This window comes from Anabas testudineus, chromosome 17, assembly GCF_900324465.2.
Source record: "Anabas testudineus chromosome 17, fAnaTes1.2, whole genome shotgun sequence".
NCBI lineage: Eukaryota > Metazoa > Chordata > Actinopteri > Anabantiformes > Anabantidae > Anabas > Anabas testudineus.
Genome location: NC_046626.1, coordinates 13,110,490 through 13,132,838, shown reverse-complemented (window position 1 = coordinate 13,132,838; position 22,349 = coordinate 13,110,490). Strand labels below are relative to the sequence as shown.

At 39.5% G+C, this 22,349-nt stretch overlaps 2 protein-coding genes across 3 annotated transcripts; one reads left to right on the top strand and one right to left on the bottom strand.

Moving 5' to 3' along the window:
- Positions 1 to 59: 59 nt before the first annotated feature.
- wrnip1 (WRN helicase interacting protein 1) lies at positions 60 to 4,991 on the bottom strand. The gene is made up of 7 exons (XM_026375319.2): positions 3,966 to 4,991; positions 2,893 to 3,087; positions 2,160 to 2,392; positions 1,788 to 2,008; positions 1,140 to 1,295; positions 839 to 918; positions 60 to 732 (listed from the first exon to the last, which is right to left on the bottom strand). The coding sequence occupies exons 1-7, from the start codon at positions 4,587 to 4,589 to the stop codon at positions 451 to 453; spliced, it is 1,791 nt and encodes a 596-aa protein (XP_026231104.1). The 5' UTR covers positions 4,590 to 4,991; the 3' UTR covers positions 60 to 450.
- Positions 4,992 to 5,741: 750 nt separating this feature from the next.
- Positions 5,742 to 20,949, top strand: mylk4a (myosin light chain kinase family, member 4a). 2 transcript variants are annotated; one of them, XM_026373747.1, is made up of 14 exons: positions 5,742 to 6,666; positions 14,965 to 15,061; positions 15,300 to 15,672; positions 15,786 to 16,132; positions 16,828 to 16,933; positions 17,438 to 17,531; positions 17,863 to 17,972; positions 18,208 to 18,349; positions 18,458 to 18,528; positions 18,639 to 18,767; positions 18,851 to 19,003; positions 19,109 to 19,187; positions 19,307 to 19,361; positions 19,587 to 20,949. In XM_026373747.1, exons 1-13 carry the CDS (start codon positions 6,508 to 6,510, stop codon positions 19,358 to 19,360), a joined length of 1,914 nt encoding a protein of 637 aa, XP_026229532.1. In that variant the 5' UTR covers positions 5,742 to 6,507; the 3' UTR covers position 19,361; positions 19,587 to 20,949. The 2 variants fall into 2 exon arrangements, with proteins under 2 accessions (XP_026229532.1, XP_026229531.1); XM_026373746.1 differs by lacking the exon at positions 5,742 to 6,666 and adding an exon at positions 11,978 to 12,772.
- Positions 20,950 to 22,349: the final 1,400 nt, after the last annotated feature.

Below are 22,349 nucleotides of genomic sequence, written 5' to 3'. Positions count from 1 at the left end.
AAAATACAGTATATACAGATAATAGGTAATATATAGTATCTTTAATATAAACATTTTAATCAGTTTAAACAATGTATAAACACTTTACATGAACATAGGAAGCATTTACATATCTACATACAGTATATATTGTGGACATACAAATTGTGTATAGTTTACCATTTTACAGTATTGTTTTTTGTTACTTGAATGGATTAATGACTAGATCAAGAACATATCTATAAGAAATCAAACAAAACTGTTTGTGCATCCTTTGAAATGTCAACAGACTAAACTAGAATTGTGGATATATTTGAAATGTACATATTACATTATGGTCGGCTGCTGATATTCATATTACCTTTGCAAGTCTGAATTGGGATCAGTAGTTACAAAAACTTCTATCACATTCCCAGCTAATGATCATCATAATTATTTTAATTTGATGTTTTACACAAAAAAAAGAGACACTCATGATTCTGAGGGCGTCCAGGTGAAGAAGTCAATGCCCTGCAGCTCATCAGGCAAGTACTCCTGCTCTACTGTGCCGCTGAAGTTTGGGTTGTACTTGTAGCCTTTAGCGTAGCCCAGTTGTTTCATCAACTTGGTTGGAGCATTGCGGAGGTGCAAAGGGACAGGAGGCAGTGGGCCACGGTGATTCCTCAAACAGGCCTTCACATTATTATAGGCCTTGTAGATCTCCACAGACTTGGGTGCTCGTGCCAGATACACCACACACTGAGCCAAGATCACCTATTGAGCAGGGGGTGAACAGAAGGAGTGCAATGTGGTGGTAAAGAGTTTGGAATTAAGACCATTGTAAGAATGAATAATTGCCTGATTAGTCAGGTGAGCCTACCTCACATTCAGGCATCCCAATGAAATGACAGGCCTGGAAGGCAGACACAGCTTGCGGAAGAGCAGAGGGATCTGCCATACCTAAGAGAGACAAGAGACAGAGGCCATCTATTCAGATGCAATAGAAAAAATATATTTTTCTTGCTGAACATCATTAACCATTTTCACATTGTGTTGACATTTAGCAACAAATAAAAGGCACATGTCAGTGATGTAACCATGAACAAGGCCATGTAGGCCTAATCAAACCTTAGACAAAACCATAATCAGTGTCTGAGATGATGTGATTTGATTTCACATACCAACGTCCTCACTGGCAAATCGGACCAGTCTGCGGGCTACGTAGAGGGGATCCTCGCCGCCCTCCAGCATGCGGCCCAGCCAGTAGAGGGAAGCATTCTCATGTGAGCCTCTCATAGACTTGTGCAATGCTGAGATACAGTTGTAATGCTCCTCACCTTTGAGTAACCCAGATATACACACACATACAGTGCATGAGTAAAGCAGGAAAGAAAGACAGATCGCTCTGTCAGATTTTCTGAGCTTTCACCCTGGTCCGAACAGAATATAATATGCACATTATTTTATAAACTCACGCTGCTCTAATATAATATACAGGGGAAACAATAAATGGAGAACAGATGAAAGAAAATCAAAATGAGGGGAGGAGTACTTTTCCCATTAAGGTATTCAGTCGAGCTGAAGGACACTTCCATTATCCTGTGAAGACCAGAACAGTAAATCTCAATCTGATCTTTTACGACCAGCTGATGAGTTACGTAAGTGGACAGCTGCTGTCAAATAAGGAGAGTTCTTCAGTGATCCTCAAGGAGAGGCTAGGGTTGTAGGCAGGTATGAATGATTGAAGTGGCGTCTGTGATCTTCAAAACTCAACCTACTCAACTACTTTTAAGCCATAATTAGTTTCATTATTTCAAACAGGAGCTTACCAGCTTTATCATACAGAATATGGGATCTCTGAAGACCCTCCTTGATGTGCTCCTCCTTCACCAGGATCTCTGGAGAACCGTCTTCTAATAACTGGCTGGGTTGGGTTGAGCTCACCTGAGCCTGAACAGCTAATTGCAAACTATTGAGCCCTGTCCTTGCATCTCCATCGCAGAGATAGGCTATGGTGTCCAGAGCTTTCTGCTCAATGTAAATCTTTGGCCTAGGAAAATGAGGAAATGCACCAGTGTCCATAATTTTCACACTACTGTTTTTCTTTGTAATAAAATCTGAATTAATAATGAGAAATACTGCAACAATAAAAACAACTATAATTCTAACTAATCCCAGTTACCAAGTAGAAGAGCACTTACCCATCTCCGTCTGTTTGATCTCTGGGATTTGCTGGATCACGTCCCAGGACTCTGATCCCCAGTGCGGCCACAGCTCTGTTCAGGATGGAGCCCATTGCCACCACAGAGAGCTTCTCTAGAACCAGCACCCTGCACCTGCTCAGCAAGGCAGCATTCACCTGGAAGGACGGATTTTCTGTGGTCGCCCCGATCAGCGTTACCGTCCCGCACTCGACGTGGGGAAGGAAAGTGTCCTACAGAAACACACACAAATTGTGTGAAGACAAAGACAACAGTAAGAAAATCTTTGAGAGTGAGATTTTAAAACTAAGCATTTGTTTTACTAAAAAACAATTTGAAATTAATGGAAGCAGGCAAAACATTAATAATAACTTGATATCAAAGCAATTTGGCAGAAGCATATGTGCCTTATATTGTTTAGCATGACTTTACAAACAACTGAAACTACAGTGAGGCACATTTAAATGATACTGAAGATAACAATTTAAAGCCAATTGATTAGTTGTCCACGTTTGGTTTCAGAAGCAAACTCACATAATGTATTCTCTAGACTCAAACAGTATTGTTTGACAGGGGATAAAGTTTATTTTGAGCACATTCTCATAATGGTGCTGTTAACCTGAAACTAAACACAAACACTGGAACACCCTTATCTAGTAAATACAGAAATGGGGGTGGGGGGAATACAAACAGAGCAGTGGTTGGAGAACATTTTTCTGGCTTGATACTCCACCTGTTGGGATTTGTTGAAGCGGTGAATTTCGTCAATGAACAGGATCGTCTTCCTCTTGCACAGTCGGAGCTCATTCTGCGCCTGCTTGATCACCTCTCTGACTTCATTGGTGGAAGTGCTGGTGGCGGACAGGGTGACAAAACGGGCCGTGCCATTCCTTTTGCTGGCGCTGGCAATTATGTGAGCTAGTGTGGTCTGAAAAAAACAAACGACACATATGCAACATCTTATGGAATCTAAACAGGAATGTATCTGTTTAATATTATAGAGAGCCTGTAAATCCCAAGTCCTCATAACCAGCTCCTAAAATATCCATCCAATTGTGAAACACGCTGTGAGACAGCTGACAGAGGCACTTGAAGAGGTGACGTGTTCATGCATGGTGGTAGCTTGGCATAGGTAAGAAGTCGTCAACGTGCTTTATTCATGGCTGACAAAGCGAACAGTTCCAAACTCTGATCTGACAGCCACAGATCAAATAATCCCCTCCTTCAACATGCTGTAAACCTTTCACCTTTTTTTTTTTTTAAAATCTACTTCTCTCTTTATCAAGTATAACACAGATAAGAGCTACACAGCATACACAGAGATGGTCTGGTTGTTCAAAATGGTTAAAAACAAAGTACAGCTTTGTAGGTACTTTTGCTCATAACAAAAAAAAAAAAAAAGCCTTTGTTTGATTTTTACCATTTTTCATTTTCGTTTTAAACTGACATATGTTTCTAACAAGCTATTTAAGATGTCATTTTGGCCTGTGGGACACAGCGACTGGAACTTTTCTGCTACATTTTCCATTTGTAAAATATTTTGAAGTATTATAAAGTAATATGACATTTCTTTTATTTGAGTTTCATGCTGCTGACAATATGAGGAGGATGCAATAATGACTAATAATATGGATTTTTGCTGTTGTTTTAAATATCAAACAATAATAATAACAACAATAACAATAATAATAAATACATTGATAAGTGATAATAGAATCCCTTTAGTTAATGGTGTTGAGTATTTTGGGGGAAAACATCAGTGATGTCTTATCACTGATATAAACAGTGAGGAGGCTGCATCCTGACCTTTCCGCATCCCGGTGGTCCCCACAGGATCAGAGACGGGATTTCCTGGGAGTCCAGAAGAGACCGGAGCAGTGTTTGCTGCCCCACAACTTTACTTTGACCAAAATACTCCTCCAGCGTGTTTGGCCTCAGTATTTCCGCCAGAGGTTTGTTTAACGTGAGCAGCTTCCGCGGTGACAGCTCATCTGATGCCTTCAGGGTCTGTCCGGAGGTGGACACACGTGTGCGGCTCTTCAGAGTCTCTGGACCCGCTGGTCCAGATTCAGCCCCAGTCTCCAAACCACGTTTCAGCCCCTTGTTTACAGCACTTGTTAACGAGCCACTCCGTTCGCTTTGTACCGAAACTTTACTCTTGTTGGTCTGAAACATGGAAAACACCGCGGACGGCTGAGTCCCAGACATGGAGCCGGAGGAACCGGGGCTGAGCGGGGCTGCCTGGGCGCCAATGCGAGATTTCTTTACCGGAGGTCCGCTGTCGTCGTCGTCGTCGTTCGTGGACGGACTGGTGTCGGTAACGTTTCCCAGCAGACACACGTCGAGGTGTCCGTTTATCGTCGCAGGCTTGAAGCCTTTAAAACACACGGGACACTGCACCAGGTCTGACGGCGTCATCTCGCTCGCCATGTTGTTTCCCGCGAAACATTTGACCTTTGATCACATGACCAAACAAAGTTTAGAGAAATGGAAACGTGCATGTTTCTCTGAACTCTACATAAATGTGTGAGTTTCCCCCTTCAGCTACTCGGAATGTAGTTTATTGGATGATAATTTGACATTTTAGCGGATCTACTCTGATTGTATTACTGCCCGTGTGCGTTCATGTGCCGATGGGATGGTCGGACACCAGGACTTTTTTTAAGTCTACCGTATGTTTTTCTTTCCAGCACAAACCTTATGCATACTGAAAAGCGTTTTTAAATTGGATTTGGGTTTTATTTCCAAATTTTATTGAAAAATTTCCTCTTCAACATGACTGTAGCCTCTTTCTTAAAACGTAATTTGCGTTAACGCACACTTTTCCCACAGGCTGTGGTACATGAATGCAGCACGCACCTTCCTCAGCAGCACAGTGGATGTCCTGGTTGTTACCTCTATTTATAAAACATTCATTAACTAATATTTAGCCTACATTAAAAATAAAAGTGGTAATTGATAAAAGTCTTCACAAATTAATAAGCCATACTACCAATAGGTAAATTATTAACTCAATTAATTAAGTCATTTGTAATTTTCAGTGCTGGGTTACCAACCAGGTGGTTGTGCAGTATTATGGTATTAGGATTTACAATTTAAATGAAAGAAAACAGCTACTACAAATATCTGAAATCATTAATTGCTACTGTTTTCTTTTTTTATATTTAAAAACTACTTTGATGCCTGCTTTCTTTGTCTTTCTTTGCTTTTCAGACAAAAGATCCAACTTAGAGAAACACACCAGTGCGGTTAACCAAGCTGGGAAAGAAACCATCAGGCTTCCAAGTGTCTCCCTTAGGGAGAATGGCCAAGCTAAAGTTAGTTTATCAGTGTGCCAGCAACCGAAACATGACCAAGCTGGCGTTATTCCCCCACTTCCAGAAAGTGAAAACCATGCGCTGCTCCTAGTAGATGTATGTCCGACCAGATGTATCCATGCCGTTCATGAATTCCTTATAGATAACACTTAGACAGAATATGTTTGTTATATATTTTGATTTTCAGAACAATTGTCATCACCGGCAACAGATTATGGACTCCTAGTAGATGTATGTATTGAAAGTGTTGATACCTCACAATCTATGCATCCATCCACGGGTGAGAAGCAGGGTGGCACAGGGAGAACATGCAATTCTCACGCTGGCAGGTTGGTGGATTGAAACCCACGTCCTTTTAGCTGTGAGGCGATCCACTCATTAAAAAACTATTTACCTTGGAATTTAATTAAAAGTCTTAGCTTGAATTACTCCTGTGTTTACACTGGATGCAAACAGTAAAAGCTGATATAAAAAAGCTGTGACCACTGAGTGTAAGCCACCTTGTGATAGTGGTTGTGACATTTGCAGCAGTAATCCGATAGCACAGGCTATTTATTTACACCACATCCAAGTGTCTGTGTTCTCAGGGAGACTAGATCCCTTGGTCTCCATTCTCTTAGTTTTCAATGTCAGCACTGTGCTGAAGATTAATCTTGTTTTTAATGGACTGTGGGTTCACAAAAATGATTGACATGGGATTCTGAATGATGAGCGAGGGAGAGAAGGACAATACACAATACACAAGAGGGGATGTTAGAGAGTGAAAGTATGTATCCCAGACACCCTTCGCTGGCACCTGTCACTCTTTTGTCATGAGGACAAACTGCCTGTCCTTTAGCTCTAAGTGCTGATAGCAGTGGGGAGTTGACTGAATTAACAGACGCTGCAGTGAAGGATGTATAGTATTCATGTTTAAGCGCTCTTCAACCTAAGAAGGAGCTGTCATCTCTTCCTACACTTGAGACTCTTCAGCCTAGGCTCCAAAAGTCCTTAGTAGTTTATGATAGGGAATACGAGGATCTAGAAGAAGGATGAAAGGTAAAGTGAAAGCTGTGAAGAACTTTGCAGCAGCCTGGGACATATGGTTAATCAGCAGCATGTGTCTGGTTGCTTCCTATCTGTGGCTCATGCTGTTTGATGTACTCTGCTACAAGAGGAGGCGCAGAGCATCCACTCCACCTTCCACCCAGGTATAATCAAGGATGTTTGACTTGGTAAATAGTGCTCCAGTAATAGCCCACTAACTCAGGAGCACTGACATATATTTTGTCATATGTGAAACGCAGCAACAATATTAACCTATTCACAGCTGAGCGTGTTGATTTAGTAAAACATTTCGGTATTTTACTTTTTTTATTTCAAATGGCTTATTGACAGATAATTCACCAAACAATCTATATTATTAGTGGTGTTGTTTTTACAGTATGTTAATACTAGTATGTGGCCTTTTCTACCTTCAAGTACAATTAAGTGGCATCCTGAGTTGCTAACACCTGCATATGTTTCCTTTAGGAAACCATATAGAAGCCATATTTCCACTAACATAGCAATATTTTATGTACCTACAGGGAAACTATAGTATATATCAAATAAAATTATTGTAAATAGAGCTTAATTCAATGTTTTTGAAGGAAGGAATTTGTGCAATTTCATTCTACTGTAAACATGGTGATTTACTAACCCATAGATCCTCTGAACAATTTATGACTATGTTAAGTATTGAAGGTTATTAGATGTTGATGCTTCACTGCAGCTGCTGGAGCATCAACATTTAATACCTTTACTTACCTGATAATCCCACTGTCCTTGTAGGAATGAGCAGGAAGAAATTGTTATTTCATATCATTAACTGGCACATTACAGCTGTAGCTTTTGTTTCTTGTTCTTCTGCGTTTTGGGCAGAACATAACTTTCATTGTTTTCGTAGCTTTATTCATGCGTTGCGACATGCATCTGGCAGCACAAGTTGTAAAATTACCAGTTTGCAGAACAGGTAACAGCAAATCATGTGTCAGGTTCAGTGGAGGAGGAATAAGTATGATGTTATTAAATAGATGCGCTACTCATTTAGTTTGTTGGTTCGTATTGCTCTTATTTTTAGGTACAAAGCTATGATACAACAGTGTTGTTGAATTGTGTTGAGCATATCCAGCTGACAAGATCTATTAAACACAACATACGAGCTGCCAGCATGGTGCTGTTGTGATTGCATCAGGTTTCCTGTAGAGTGGGGTCTCAGCCACCTCTTATTACAGAGACAATTATGGCAGTTAAAGGAAATGGGTTTCCTCTTCAATCATAGTGAGATAATTATGTTGGGCTCTGACAACAAATGATGCTTTAATATCAGTACATTGCTGTACTCAAATTGGCATGTCTATGGTATGCTATTATGTATTTCTAAGTAAAAAAAAAAAAGGTGTACTCTAGTACTATGTGTGGTCTTTAAAGTACATTTGATTTGTGCAATTAAGTGTTTACGTTATTCGCTCACTTTTCCTCCAGTGAAATGTCACCTCTAATTTAATTAGCAGCACATGTTGGATTGACTGGTCAGCAGTAATGTGATTCTCACCATGTAAGTGAAAGTCAAGACAGATAATAATGTATGTTTTGCTATGTTATGGATAGCAGCAGGAAGGGTAAAACACGAGCTAAGGGTTAGGTGGTGTTTATGAGTGCAGAGTTTAGAGAAGGCTCAGTGTGAGAGCATGATAAGCACACTGCAGTTTAGAAAGGTAATATAACAGTCTGAGAATCATCAGCTTTGAGTATATACACTTCATTACAGTATTGTAACACAAACACATTCTGTAGTTCTCTCTATGTTTGACAGTATTCCTCAGAGACAACTGAAGCAATAGCACTGTCTCCTGTTTCCATTCCTCTCTCGGCATTTAAGGGATCCACACTGACATTTACTGTAGATGCTTCCCGAGTGTCTGAGTAAAGGTTCTTTGCATTCAGTTACTAACCTTTAATACCCTTTATGACATCCTTACCGTAAAGTGGTCCTTTTCTATAACAGTGCTTCGAGGAATATTGTAAAGGGGTTAAACTCATAATGCACATACAACAGGTCCTCTAAATTTACTTAGCTGTAGCACTTAGCTGCATAAGAATCAGTGTGTCATCCTTACTTAAACAATTTAATAAGAATATTTGTCAGAGTCAATGATGAACTATAGATCTAAAACAATTAGACAATTATTCAGTGAGGTGAAAAATAATAGCAAATTTTATTCATTTATAATGACAATGATATATATATAAAATAACTGTTCTGAACTGGCCTAAGAAGTCCACATGTATTAATATGTTAACTTTTTTGTAGTTGTTTTGGGTACTTATCAACCACTCAATTGAATCACTAATGAAAATTATCTGTAGTAAAACCGATTCCACAAAAATGTTATACTGCTTCTACAACATTATCATTTTCTGCTCGCTCACAAAGACTTTGGTTGGTAAACATAACTGTGCACCTACCTCTGCTCAGGAGAATTTGTTCTGTGTTATCTTTCTGTGTCATTCTGCGGAACTAGTGTGAGCTGTTTCCTCTGAAGTTTTCTTACTATTCAAACCTCTAGTCTCACTGTTCATCCTGTATGCAGACGAACAATGCCACCTGCTGTACGAAATAAAAACCTTACTTAGCAGTGATGGAAGACATGGTCAGATCCTTCACTTTAGTAAGTGGCTTTCTTATTTTAGGTATTTCAACTCACATGTGCTGATTTGTTCATTTATCACTTTTTGTACTTTTATGGGTGTCTGTATTGATTTAGCATAATGTAACCTAGTGCAATTCTGTAACCTATATGTAAACAAAACAAAAACTCTGTCAAAGGGCAGCAGTAAAATGTGTATGCATGCCAGGAGAAAGCCTGACTTGAACACAAGATATGTCTCAGACATTAGCACAAGGAGTAAAGTTTCATGTCTGCCACACAGTTAAGTTTCCAAGAGAAAGCAAAGCCAGAACTGGCACGCTGTTCACTGAGTGACAGGAGACGGGTGAGTTGACTGGACAGTAGCCACGGCACACAGACCCAGCGCTTCAGAGGACATTGTGTTCTCTGTAAGAGAGGTTGTACCCAGTGTTTAATGGTTTGCCTTGTTCTAAATGCCAAATAAATAGCCTGACAGAGAGGGCCATTGATGGTTCAAAACAGGAGATTCATCAAAAAACTATAAGGATTGGTGCTGTTATCATATCATATAATATCATATAATAATGATAATGAATCAGACATTTAGTCTATCATAGTACATAGGGCTTTTTACTACTTAAAGACACTAACACAAAATACATAAAAACAACATACAACAACATGAAAACTGATTATCAAATTCACCATTATGTGCACAAAGAATACGTGGCGACCTCAAAAAGTTAGTTTACTATTTAAGGGCACTGAGCCCTCTGCTGATATCAGTTTACATTTAAATGTTTTTCCGCTCTAGACGTCCTCCAGTTCAAACTACAACATCAACTAGAACTCGCACCGTTTCAGAAACACTGAATTATTCAGTGTATTTTCTGACCATGTGTTTGGTAAAGTCCCCAAACTCCCTGAATCATGCACCAGTAAACAGGTTAGTGATGTCTCAGCTGTGTGCCTGGGCTGTATGTACACAGGCAGGACATGATGCAGTTTCTTTGGAATTAGTTTCACTGTAAAGTGTAAGTGATATAAACTTGATATTTGCCTTATGTCATAAATCTCTGAGGCCTGAGGTCGGCTTGTATCTCATGCAGGGTTTCCTAACTTTAACCACCTCTTTAAGCAAGGCAAGATATGATGTGATTTTGCCTTTTGTTGTTGTATGTAATAATCTTTACTGTGCTGAGTGTTGCGTAACCCAGAATTTTCATTCTCTCGTGTAAAATTAAAAAAAATACTTTACATTATTCTTGCTGCTTGTGTGGATAAAAAATCTAGTCATAAATCTAGCCATGCATGGTATTGTGCAAGCAAATTGAACATCCAGGGCATTCAATTTTATTTTATTTTATTTGAACATGCTGCAAATGACCTACACTGTCTGTCGTCTATGGGCATCCAAGGACAGGTGTGGGTGTCCCTGTGTCTCCCCCTGAGTGATTGATGGTTGGTTTCCATCCAATCTGTTTCTGCCTCGTCAAAGCCACTTGTTCTTTCCATTGCAGCCATCTTACTTGAGTGAACACAGATGAAAATGAATATACAAGGGAATGCAGTGAGCCAATCAGCTCCCACAAGCCTCACCGACACAGGAAAATTCCACAGGTCTTTGTGCAACACATTGGTTCTTACCTAAATAGAACGAGAGCCCGGTATCATGACTTGTCACGGACCCTGCTTACACACACACAGTACTCCACTCCACTCTACCGTGTCTGCCAAGTCCACTTCCCTCCCTGTGCCTGCACCCTTGAACCCAGATCTTGGCTTGAGCCATCGGAGTGAGGCAAGTTTGGCCAGGGTCACTGCGTCTCTGTTTGCAGACTGTGTCTGTGTTGTCAAAAGTATTTCATGGTGGCTTGAGCAAAACTGGATCCCTCCTCGGCTCTGTCATCTGTGAATTTATTAGGGCTAAATGAGTTTGAGACACTTATGAAGGCACAGGGAAATGTGAAGGTTGTGTCAGGAAACAGGGTGATTAACCTACCATACTCACATTGCAACCTGTTGTTTATTTATATAATTTTAACTATAGCATCTATTTCCTGATGTAATTCAAACTTATTTGTTTGTGCTTATTGTTAAATCATGTATTTTGATTTATTGGAAACAAGGATTATAGTTATTTTACAAGACCTAAGTTAAAATATAGCTCTTACTCTGTTAGGGGAGGTTATTAGTGGATATTTTGTGAGTAAATGTTATGACACTCATCACTTCATGCAGCAGGAGGGCTACACATCATATTGTAGCTTCTCTTCCACAGGTTTCTTCGTATTTCCCCTGACATTGAGTGTAAGTTACAGGCATTCAGAAGATAAGGAAGGAATTTGCATTGCAGCGTGGTTCTCATTCGTAACTGTACACAGGCAGAACCTCATACAGCAGTGCCAAATTACAAGCAGCCAAATCCACGTGATTATTCAGCGCAATTTATTTGAATGATTTCTTTTAAACTGTGGATAAAAAAACCCACCTATGAATATTTCACTCTTTTATGGACATGTGCTACTCACTTGATTCAGACATCTGTTACAAGTGGTACTTACGATCATTTAAATGTCTTTAAATGGAAAAGAAATGTAAACACGATGAGCAATGTTCTACATGTCTTCACACGATCAAGAAGTACTGTGTACAGTAACAATTTTCACGCCCAGCAGGTGAGTGACAGTGGTGAGCTTAACACTTGAAGGGTCTTAAATGCCTCATAACGTAACCAGTGCCAAGCCCCAACCCCAAACACTTGACCCCTGCTGACGTAGGCTGTCCATTTACATTTAGGGACACCGGCTCCCTCCATTCTTAATACTATTTCTAGTGTGGAGGGAAGCAGGCACCAGGGATTTAGTGTTAAACATATAGAGAAAAATTTTAACATAATACTACTTAGAGCTCAGGATACTTTTGCTTTTTGATCTTGAATATTTTCTTTTTTATTTTTAATCAGTTTGTATACCTGTTGGGAAAACTGAGGGGAGAGCTGGCTACAGTTTTTGAAAGAGTCTTTCTGTCTGTATCACGGACGTTACTGGTCCTATTTTTGTCCCAAGTTGGTTTCTTTCGTGAAACGTGATTTCTTTTGTCACTAGAAGCCATGAGCACCTTGGTAATGAACACAGTCGAAGAAGCCAACAGCACAAGCTTTGATCTCATCCAAACGCGGATTGAGTCATTGAACAGTAAGATGGACAAGCTCATTAACATTCAACAAAAAGTCCTCAGCCGACTAGATGGGATGTCTCAGGAAATTGACGACATTGAAAATGACATGGAGACTCTGAAAGTTGACAAAGAGGAAATCCATTTGCCAACCAAAGTAGTGAACCAGACCCCGGAGACGGGGGTAGGAGTGAGGGAGATATGCCAGGAGATGACCACCATCATGTCGGTGGTGAATCAGCGATCCGAGCAGCAGGCTCAGAAGCTCGAAGGGATGGAAAAACTGGTTCTCAGCATGCAGCAAGTGATCAGCTTCATTGGCGAGACGGTGAAGAGTTCGAGGGTCATGGAGCTGATGTTCAAATGCCCTGCAGCTCAGAAGGCCTCCAAACCCAAGGACAATAAAGGAAAGCAAGCAATTAAGAGAAAATTATCTGCAGACACACTAAACAAGAAGCTTGACAAGGTGAGATTAGGAACCTAAAATAACATGGTAATAATCAAAAATATATTTGCTGTGTACCTACAGTGGAGGCATTTTGGGAAGAGGCTGCATCATGTTACTCTTGTATAAACATTAGAAATAAATTCTGTACATTTTGAAATTTGCATTTGAGATTGCACATTTTGCGGCATCTCATGACGTTGCCAGCTATGGCACCTCATCTATCACTATTAACATCCATCATCTTGTCAGTGTTGCAAAAGATGCTATATATTTCTTATGCTGACTTTGTTTTCGTAGGAACTTGCTGTTCTTGGCGTAACACGTGAAAATGATCGTAGCAGCAAAGCTGACCACTCAAACAGTTCTCTTGCCTACAAATGCTACTTGGCCTGCATGTTAAATTCTCCATTAATAAGGCAGTGGTAATAGGTACTGTCTGTTGCCAAATGCTGATTGAAGGTAAAGTAATTAGGAACACTAGTTTTACAGTGTTATGTGAGCTCCAGCAGTGCAGCTGTAAATATGTCACATGTAGCTTATATAAAGTCCACATTTAACTCAAGTTTATACTTACTGGATTTCTACCAGTGATGAGTGCAACATACCCCTTTGGCATGAGGCTCACTGTGGGAGCCCCCAGCAAGGCACGAGAGGGCCGCTGTGAAGTCAGGGGTGAAATGTGAGTGGCCCAGTTTAGAAATGCTGTTTTTGGATCGGTGCTGCAGTGTTTGTGTTCTGGAAGGGCTTTAACCCCTTCAGCTCTCCAGGAGTCAAGTGTCAACCAATTGTGATGAGTCAGTCGTCCTCCACTTTGCTCCTAACTGCTTTTTGCTCACACTGACTCAAGCTGCAGTACGTACACTACGTGGTTTTGCTTCTGTCAGTTTCCATTTGGTGCCAGTTGTTTGTCATGTTCCACCTCACTACCTTTCAGTAGATACCTCTCAGTTGTAAAGTGGATATTGTAAACTGTGATGGGATTCATTGCAGCACTTCCTGTAGTGCAATATTTGATTGGGGAGTTATAATGCTGTCCCTTTGATTTAGAGATGCCACTGAAGGATTATAATTAATACTACATCTATGTCTATTTAAGACTTGCTAACATTTCTTGTGACAAAGTTGTCTCAAATAAAAAAAACACAAGAGATTTTGTTTTGCCTTTAATGATGATCCAATCACAGCACAGATTGTGACACCATAAAGGTCACTAAGTGCTGCTTGGTATCAAAGGCATGGGTTGCACTCAAAGACATCACCACACTCATACCATTTGAGCATTTGCAAAGAACAAATTTGCCTGAGTGGCTGTTACGTCATGTGATAACATTATCACATACTTATGTCACAGTGCACAGTGTTGAAGAGGTGCAACAGTCCAAACCCTTTTTAGCATTCATATTGGAGTCAAACTGAAACCAAGACAATCAAAGGTTCAGATCTCAAATTTATGGCTAGATTCTGCTAGGTAAGGCTAGATGGTAATTCATGGTCACAAATTAATCTGACGGCTTCAGCAGGACTCACATTTCACAGATTTTCTGCCACCAGAGCATTTGTCAAGTGGTTGCTCCATCTTCCTCCACCTTCAGAGGTGCGAGATACCTTGCACATATTTTCAAACGCTCTCTCTCAATCAGAGTTTGCGACTTCGTAAAACACTGCTGTCACTGGGGAAAGTCTACACTAGACATATCTCCTATGCTGTTTACCTCACGACAGCAGTCAGAGAACAAATGTGAGACACCCAGGGGTGGGGGTGTGCAAGACAGTTTTTCCATGTTAACCTGATCAGAGAGTGTTTAGTGAGTTTCCTCAGCAGAGAAATTTGAACAACAGCCTACCGTGGCTTGTAATATTTTCCACTCAGGGTGAGCATTGCATTCCATCGCTGAATGTGACAAGTGATAAGCTATAAATTCACTACCCTGCTGCTGTCTACCCATCTGTTGTGTGCATTACGTGTGACTCTTGCGTCATCATATCAACCTATTTTTTTAATCCGATCTTTGGTTTTCATTTGACACTATAAAGCTTATTACTACAAAACTACATCTAATAAAGCCAATAAAGAAAATTAATAGACTCCTGAAAATGAACACAGCACTTTTTTCTCACAAGAAAAAACTCCATGGACCAAAGCATTTCCTTGTCTTTTGCAAATATGGAAATTTTGTAACTTTATTCTGCTTTTTATTTCTATTTCACAGTTGAAAGACCACAAAAACAAAGATGGAGCAGAGAAACCATGTTTGAGCCGTAAGGCTCTGAAAGTCCAAAAGAAGATGAAACCTCCAGACACAGCAGGTGGGTATGGAAAACACCAAATTAATAAAACTGAACAAATACTGTTGGTGATTAAAACTTTCTTTGCATGTCAACGGAATTGGTCAGACACAACAGCAGCTACACCTTCAATGATAGAGACATCTTACTTTGACAGAGTGATATTCTAGTACATGAGAAATAACCTGACATGACTGCACTATTTGACCTTTTGTTTTCAATCAACATCAAAAAGTTGGTAAAAATGTCTTTTTTGCAGACACCATCTCTTTGAAGAAACAAACTTTGCTATTTGAAGAGGTGCAAAAACTCAACAAGCAAAATGCAGAGAAATCAGCTGGTGAACTGGATCTGGAGGCTGGAGTGTTGCCTGCCGTTCAACAACCTGTTGCTCCTGCTTGCAACTTAGTGGGTTACCTGCGCGAAGACTCCAAAGTAGCTGAGAAAAATGAAGCTGTAGAGGAGGTTAGTGAGGAGGAACTTGGAGAAGCTGTGCCTGAGGGAGAGACAGGCACAACTGAAGTGAAAGAGAAGGAGGAAGAAAAGCTTGAAGTCACTGAGGAAAACACAGAAGAAGAAGCTTCTACTGTCAAAGAGACTGCTGAAGACAAAAAAGAGCCAAATTCTACACGGTATAGTTTATGTTTTACCCCATAAAAACTCTAATAATGATACAATTTGATAAAGTGAATGACAGAAATTTTATTTTCAACCATTATAACGATTATATCGCTATTTCTTCCAGCACTGTTGAGCCCAAAGATGCCTCTGTGTGTCCAGAGGCAGAGGAGGACCGACCATCAGATGGCAACAGCCCAAGCATCATGTCTTTTGTGACTGAGGAACACTTTATAGTGGAGGAATACACTCAGAGCATTGTGGTGGTGGAGCAGAAAGAGATCGAGGAGAAGCAAGAGGACAATGAAGAGGCTGAGCAGAAGCTTGGGTCTGAGGGCTGGGCCATCTTCAGGGCAGATGAAGTTGAAATCCAGTTAAACCTACAACAAAGGGTGGAGAAGGAAAGAAAGGAAAATGCAGAACAAAATGATCCTGATGATGCTGATGATGCTGAAGCTGAGCAGTTCTTTATTGGTAAGTCCACACTCCATGGTAGGCGGAAGGTTGAGTTGAGTTGTCTTAATATCTATCTTTAATCCAGTTTCTTGGTGGTTCAGAAAAGAGAGACTTTAAGGCATCATCACTACAACAACTAAATATAGGAGCTTGGTCATGTTACATCTGTGTTCATACTGTGCCGGTAAACCTGTTGGTGTAGTATGTCAGCTGCCAAGTAACAGAAGTTATAGTACGGAACTGCTGAACAGTAATTAAGATACAGTGACTCCATTCCCACAGGACTGCAATGACAAGTTCATTTTTCAATTGTAAAATGTCCCACTAGGTGTGCATGTTGGTCGCAGTTACAAAAACACAAAAGGAAACTGTAAACAATAACAAAATTGTTAAATGTTCATATAAATTTTATTACAATCAAACAGTATATGAAAGTGATTATTAAACTCCTAGATGTCAATACTGGCCCCAAATACCCAGCAGAAGTTGCTTTGTGCTAAATCATGCCTACTTATCTGTAATATCTAATTAACAACTATTTCTGTCTTCTTATTCTTAATTAAAAAGCAATGTGCTAATTTGATTATGACAGCCCTGTACACTTTCACAAGCTTCACTGTAGCTGATGAACAATGAAGCATGTGTGTTCTCACATTCTTTCTAATCTATTAAAACAGATGATATCTTTTCTCTTGCCTCCCACTCTACTCTAGACACCACTCCTCCTCCAGCAGCTCCTTTTGGTCATCGCATTGTATCGGCAAAGCCAAACCAGATCAGCAACTTCTACACCATCAATTGGCAGGAGGTCCTAGGCGGGTGAGCGCTGCACTTTTAAATCTCTGTATCATATAAAAAAAAGGAAACTATTAAGGGCTAGTTAAGCTATAATAGTTTAAAGACAATGCAGAGATAAAATCTCAATTCTTATAAAGCCTAATTGTGTAACTCTCCACTGTCTCGTCTCCTGTCCTCTCCCCCGGGTTCATAACTTCAGAGTCACGGTAGTTATTTTTACTTTAGTACTGTGTGGTATGTGAAACTGTATCCTCTGTGCCAGCTGGTAGCTAATCACTAAGTGTTAATCCTGGTCTTCAAAGAGGAGACACAGCCCAGCTCAGGTTTAATGAAATAACAGATTAAACACGGTGCTCTCCTAAAACATCCCCGTTTGAAGCAGGATCAGTTTTTGCTTTGTCATGGGAAAAGACATAAAACACTATCTTCACTATGTCTGTCTGTTTGAGTACTGTACAATTGCACATCACAAAGTTGTTAACCAAAGAAATATGTTTTTCTGTCTTGCTGTCTCTCTTTTTATAGGGGTCGTTTCGGCCAGGTGCACAAATGTGTTGAAAACTCCTCTGGTCTCACTTTGGCAGCGAAGGTCATCAAAGCCAGGAGCCAGAAAGAAAAGGTACAGCCCCTTCTAAAGTGTGTACACTGTGTCATCATAATGAAGAGGTAGTCTTAGTATCGACACTGACAGACACACGACATGATATAAAAAGCAGAAGAGGGGCCCAGTTACACTTTTATTACACCACAAGGCCGCACTTGGAACAGAAGCAGAGGGATTACTTCTCACCTAGGTGACAAATATTTGACCTTGAACAGAAGATTCATTGTCTCATATCAGAGAACAGCTGACACCTCTCATCGTGCCCGTATATGTGTCCTCGCTTGTCTGCGTATCTCTGTGTGCGTGTTTGTCCCCATCTGTCTGTCTGCACCCGTGTTTTTGGTAGGAGGTGGTGAAGAATGAGATCCAGGTCATGAATAATCTGGACCATGCCAGTCTGATTCAGCTCTACGCAGCTTATGAGTCAAGGAATGACATCATCCTTGTACTTGAATAGTATGATCCTTCTTTTATATTTTCAGCACGTGTTTGTTTATTTAAAAAACACCTTACTGATCATCATAGCTGACTTAAAACTAGAGTTACTTCAATAAAGCCCTTCAAATTCTCTTAAGTTTACGTGTCAAATTAATTCTTAAGACAGAACGTTTAATAAAAAAGTATACTTTAAAATACTACATATATATACATGCCTGATTGGAGTTTTTTATACGTTTGTTTTCAATCTCAGTGTTGGGGGAGGAGAACTGTTTGACAGGATCATTGATGAAAACTACACTTTAATGGAGCTGGATGCTGTTGTGTTCATCAGGCAGATCTGTGAAGGCCTGCAGTACATGCACAAAATGTACATCCTACATCTGGACTTAAAGGTAACATAGTCACCCAAATTGTCAGAACTGTTTTTTTTTTTCTGCACATTTTTTTGTAAATATCAGTAAGTTACTTACATTTTTAATTTGTTTTGACACAAATTTCAGCCAGAAAACATTCTCTGTGTGAGCAGAGTCACAAATAAGGTCAAAATCATCGACTTTGGCCTTGCCAGGATGTAAGTACTGGTATTTCCCTTTATTTAATTGACACTTACATTGACTGATGTAATCACATAAAATGTAATACATATCAGAATAAGAACATTTTAACTAAATCCCCTCATAGATATAAACCAAGGGAGAAGCTACGGGTGAATTTTGGCACTCCAGAGTTTCTGGCTCCTGAAGTCATCAACTACGACTTTGTGTCGTTCAACACAGACATGTGGAGCCTCGGCGTCATCACCTACATGCTGTAAGCAAATGCACAAACAGGCGCACATTTATCGAAAGCCTTCTGTTATTGAGTATTCATACTTGTATATCTCTTCCTTTTAGTCTGAGCGGGCTCTGTCCCTTCCTCGGTGACGACGACAGTCAGACTCTGAACAACATCTTGTCCTGTCAGTGGAACTTTGAGGAACAAGAGTTTGTGGACACATCTAAAGAAGCCAAAGAATTCATCTCCAGACTTCTCGTTGTTAATAAAAGGTGTCGCTCTCATCTATGCTTATGTCACATTTTGAATGTTACATCTGGTGACATGCAGCATTACAATAAAGTCTCCACTTTGAATGATCTTTTGTTTCTCATCAGTTGGAGGATGAGTGCATCTGAGGCCTTGAGACATCCGTGGCTGTCTGATCCTGTGCTTCATCATTGCCTTCATACAAAGGTACAACATTAAAATTAAAGTTATTTGTTTGTTTAATTTAGTTTTAAGACTTATTCATATTTTTAGTTAATAAGTTAAATAATTTATTGATATATCATTAACCATTAATTTATTTACAGAAAACTATGTGCAGATCACGACGATCATCGTGTGTTCCCGCGACTGATAGTTGAGGTTGGTCTGCGTTTTGTTTTTCGACCAGTTTATGTTTTTATGAGATGAAAACATCACGTTCAACCCATCGCAGGAATCCTTTCCAAACATCCACAAGGGGGAAGCATGTCTCAAATTTTGTGCATGGTAGTTCAATGGAAACAAAAGACTCAGCACCCGCCTGCTACATATATAATAATGGTCATCTGAGAATGAACTGTCTGACTCTGTCTTTTTTTTTTAAAGGACTCAACAATAACGTGATGGCTCCAGCTGTGGCCGCTCGGACCAACCCTCCTGTCCATGTCAATCAACTAAACTGTAGTCTGAAATTCTGGTTTCTCCATAAACCTTTTCCATGTGATCCACTTACGTTGTGCAAATGTGACTAATGTACTAAAGCAACATGCAATGTGTTTGTAGCTTAATTCATTTGGGATTTAATCCCACCGAGCATTATGCTCTGCTACCTTTGCTTTGAAGAATCAAAACTGGAATGCTGAAAATGAAAAGATAAAGAAATACATACAGTAAGAATCAGCCACCACACAATAAGAGCTTCATAGACATGTCTGAGTAGCTTACAACGTTCAATAATTGTTATATCACATTACTTTGTAGTAAGTAAGTGTAGTAGTGTTTGTGTTTTTGTCATCCTGTTGTAGATGGTGTTTCAAAAATGGTGCTAAAACCAGAATCTGACTGAGCTGAGCACTGTATAATCTACTGTACCTTCAGTGATTCCCCCCCTTTACTCACAAGTACCAAAATACGCTGTGCTGTCAATGTTTGCTGCCAGATCAAAACACATATATTGAGAAAGTACCTTAACTGCTACTGTATGAAGGCTACAGCAGGAGTCGAAATATGTGCATATAATATTCTGCATTGCTCTTTTTCTTGTGCTGCAAATAGGCCTAGATGTTGAGCTGTAGATTCAAGTTCAGTTTTATCTCATATACTATGTGGTTGACTCTACAAAAATGTGCACTGCATGTGTGAAGAATGGAATTTGTGTGTCACAAACTGTAGTATGTGCACTTTATGATATTATTTTTAAACATACTGTTACGCACAAAGCTGCCATGGTTCCGTTATGAAACGTCTGTGGTCGGACCTCGTCATGTCTTCTAGTCAAAACACATTTTCACTTTATAACAAACAGTTGTTATGTCTTATTGGTAAGTGTATTGTTGTAATTCTTTGCTGCATGTCTTTATGTGTTTCTGCTTAATCAGTCATTAAAGCTTAAACTTGACACACAGAGCAGCAAGGTTTTTAAACATTTTCCTAGTACTGTACGCTCGAGCTGTTGTACTGTTCTAGTGCTGCATAGTCATGTTGCTGTAGATGCTTTTTCTGCGTGACGTTTTCTTTGAAATACCTTCTGTGAAGGTTTACTAACTATAAGCAATACACTACCTACCTAACCTTATCTAGGATGAAGAAATGTTATATAAACTATATTTATAAGCCTTTAATTTAACTCCATAATAAATGTTACATTGATTGTTGTTGAACACATAGTGTTAGTAAAAGATGTCTTCACGGAGTGTGAACTGTTTCAAACACAGCATGACTTGTTGAAGTGTGTGCACATCCATTAAACTGTCTTAAATCAGAGTGTCTTTGCTTTTATTCCTTTTTTAATTTAAGGTTTAGTTTAACAACAGCCAAGAGGACCCAAAAATATACAGTTGACAAGAAAATGACACAAACCAGTGTGAAATTAAATAAATAAACAACAGTTTAGAAAATGTGCATTATCTGTTACCATTATAACAAATTATTTTTAACTGCAACCATTGATTCTGACCTTTAGGATCAGTAAGGAGTGAAATCACAAGATCTTACTACAATCTTTACCTCTTTAATATTCAGAGCTACAATATAAAAGGCATGCTAAAGGTCCTGTCAGACACCTGAAGACTTTTCCAACAGTCTGTCAACAAGGTCTGTTTTATAATAGTAGAGATGAAAACACAATGCTGTGTACAAACAGTATGTTGCCTGTCAATAGGTTGTGATTTCCACTAAAAGTACTTCTAAATCAAATATTTGCAGCATGATTCTCAGCTCCCATAAAATAAATCATTTTCACATCCTTAAATTCTTACTGGGTTATTGACAACATTCTCTGTCTTTCATTTTTATGTGTCTGTGACAATATGATAAGCTATTTCTGGTGAGCATTTTACTATCTCAGCCCAGCTCTATTTAAACCTCAAACACACAAACACACACTCTTACTCAAGATGAAAATACAGCTGATTCCAGGAGTCTAATAAAGAGCATCTGAGGGAGCCAGTGTGTGCAATACTGTTTGTTCACCTGAGAAAATAAACTTTATAAATAAGCTTTCACTCAGATATACAGGTGAAAAAAAAAAGGATTTTTACAGAGGTGAAACTGAAAATAAAGTGAAGCAGAATATTAGTAAGGAAACAGCAATTTGAAGAGCATGTGTACATATCCAGCTACTTTCCCACAAAGTATACCTTAACATTCAGCTTACTCTATCCCTTAAAAGACAGTGAGGTCTTATTTTACAGAACCCACAGGGTTAGTCAGGGATAAGTGCAGACTTTATGGGGGAGTACCATGGGAAACATGTATTTAATTGTACAGAAATACCAGAAAAGCAAAGTGCACCACCAAAGAGCATAGAAACCCTGTAGTTGACCGCTCTTACATCCAGTAGTTTGAGAATGTCTTGGTCATGAAATTGTATGGGTCAACAAATAATTCACAGCTTAGGGTTATTTTCATTTTCATTCCATTTTGATTTGTGTAGTATTCCTGGATGGTGACAAGAGAGATGGATGAGCCGGACAAACTGTCTTCTGTCTCACATCAACTTGAACTCGGGTTCCTTTTGTGGATTTTCTTTTTAGAAAGTGGGCAAGAAGAGGGATGTGCAGCTAAAAATGGAAAAGCTGTTTAAGGATATTTAATTGAATATCAAACTAGCTAAAATAAAAAGTACTGTAAAATTAACAACACATACAG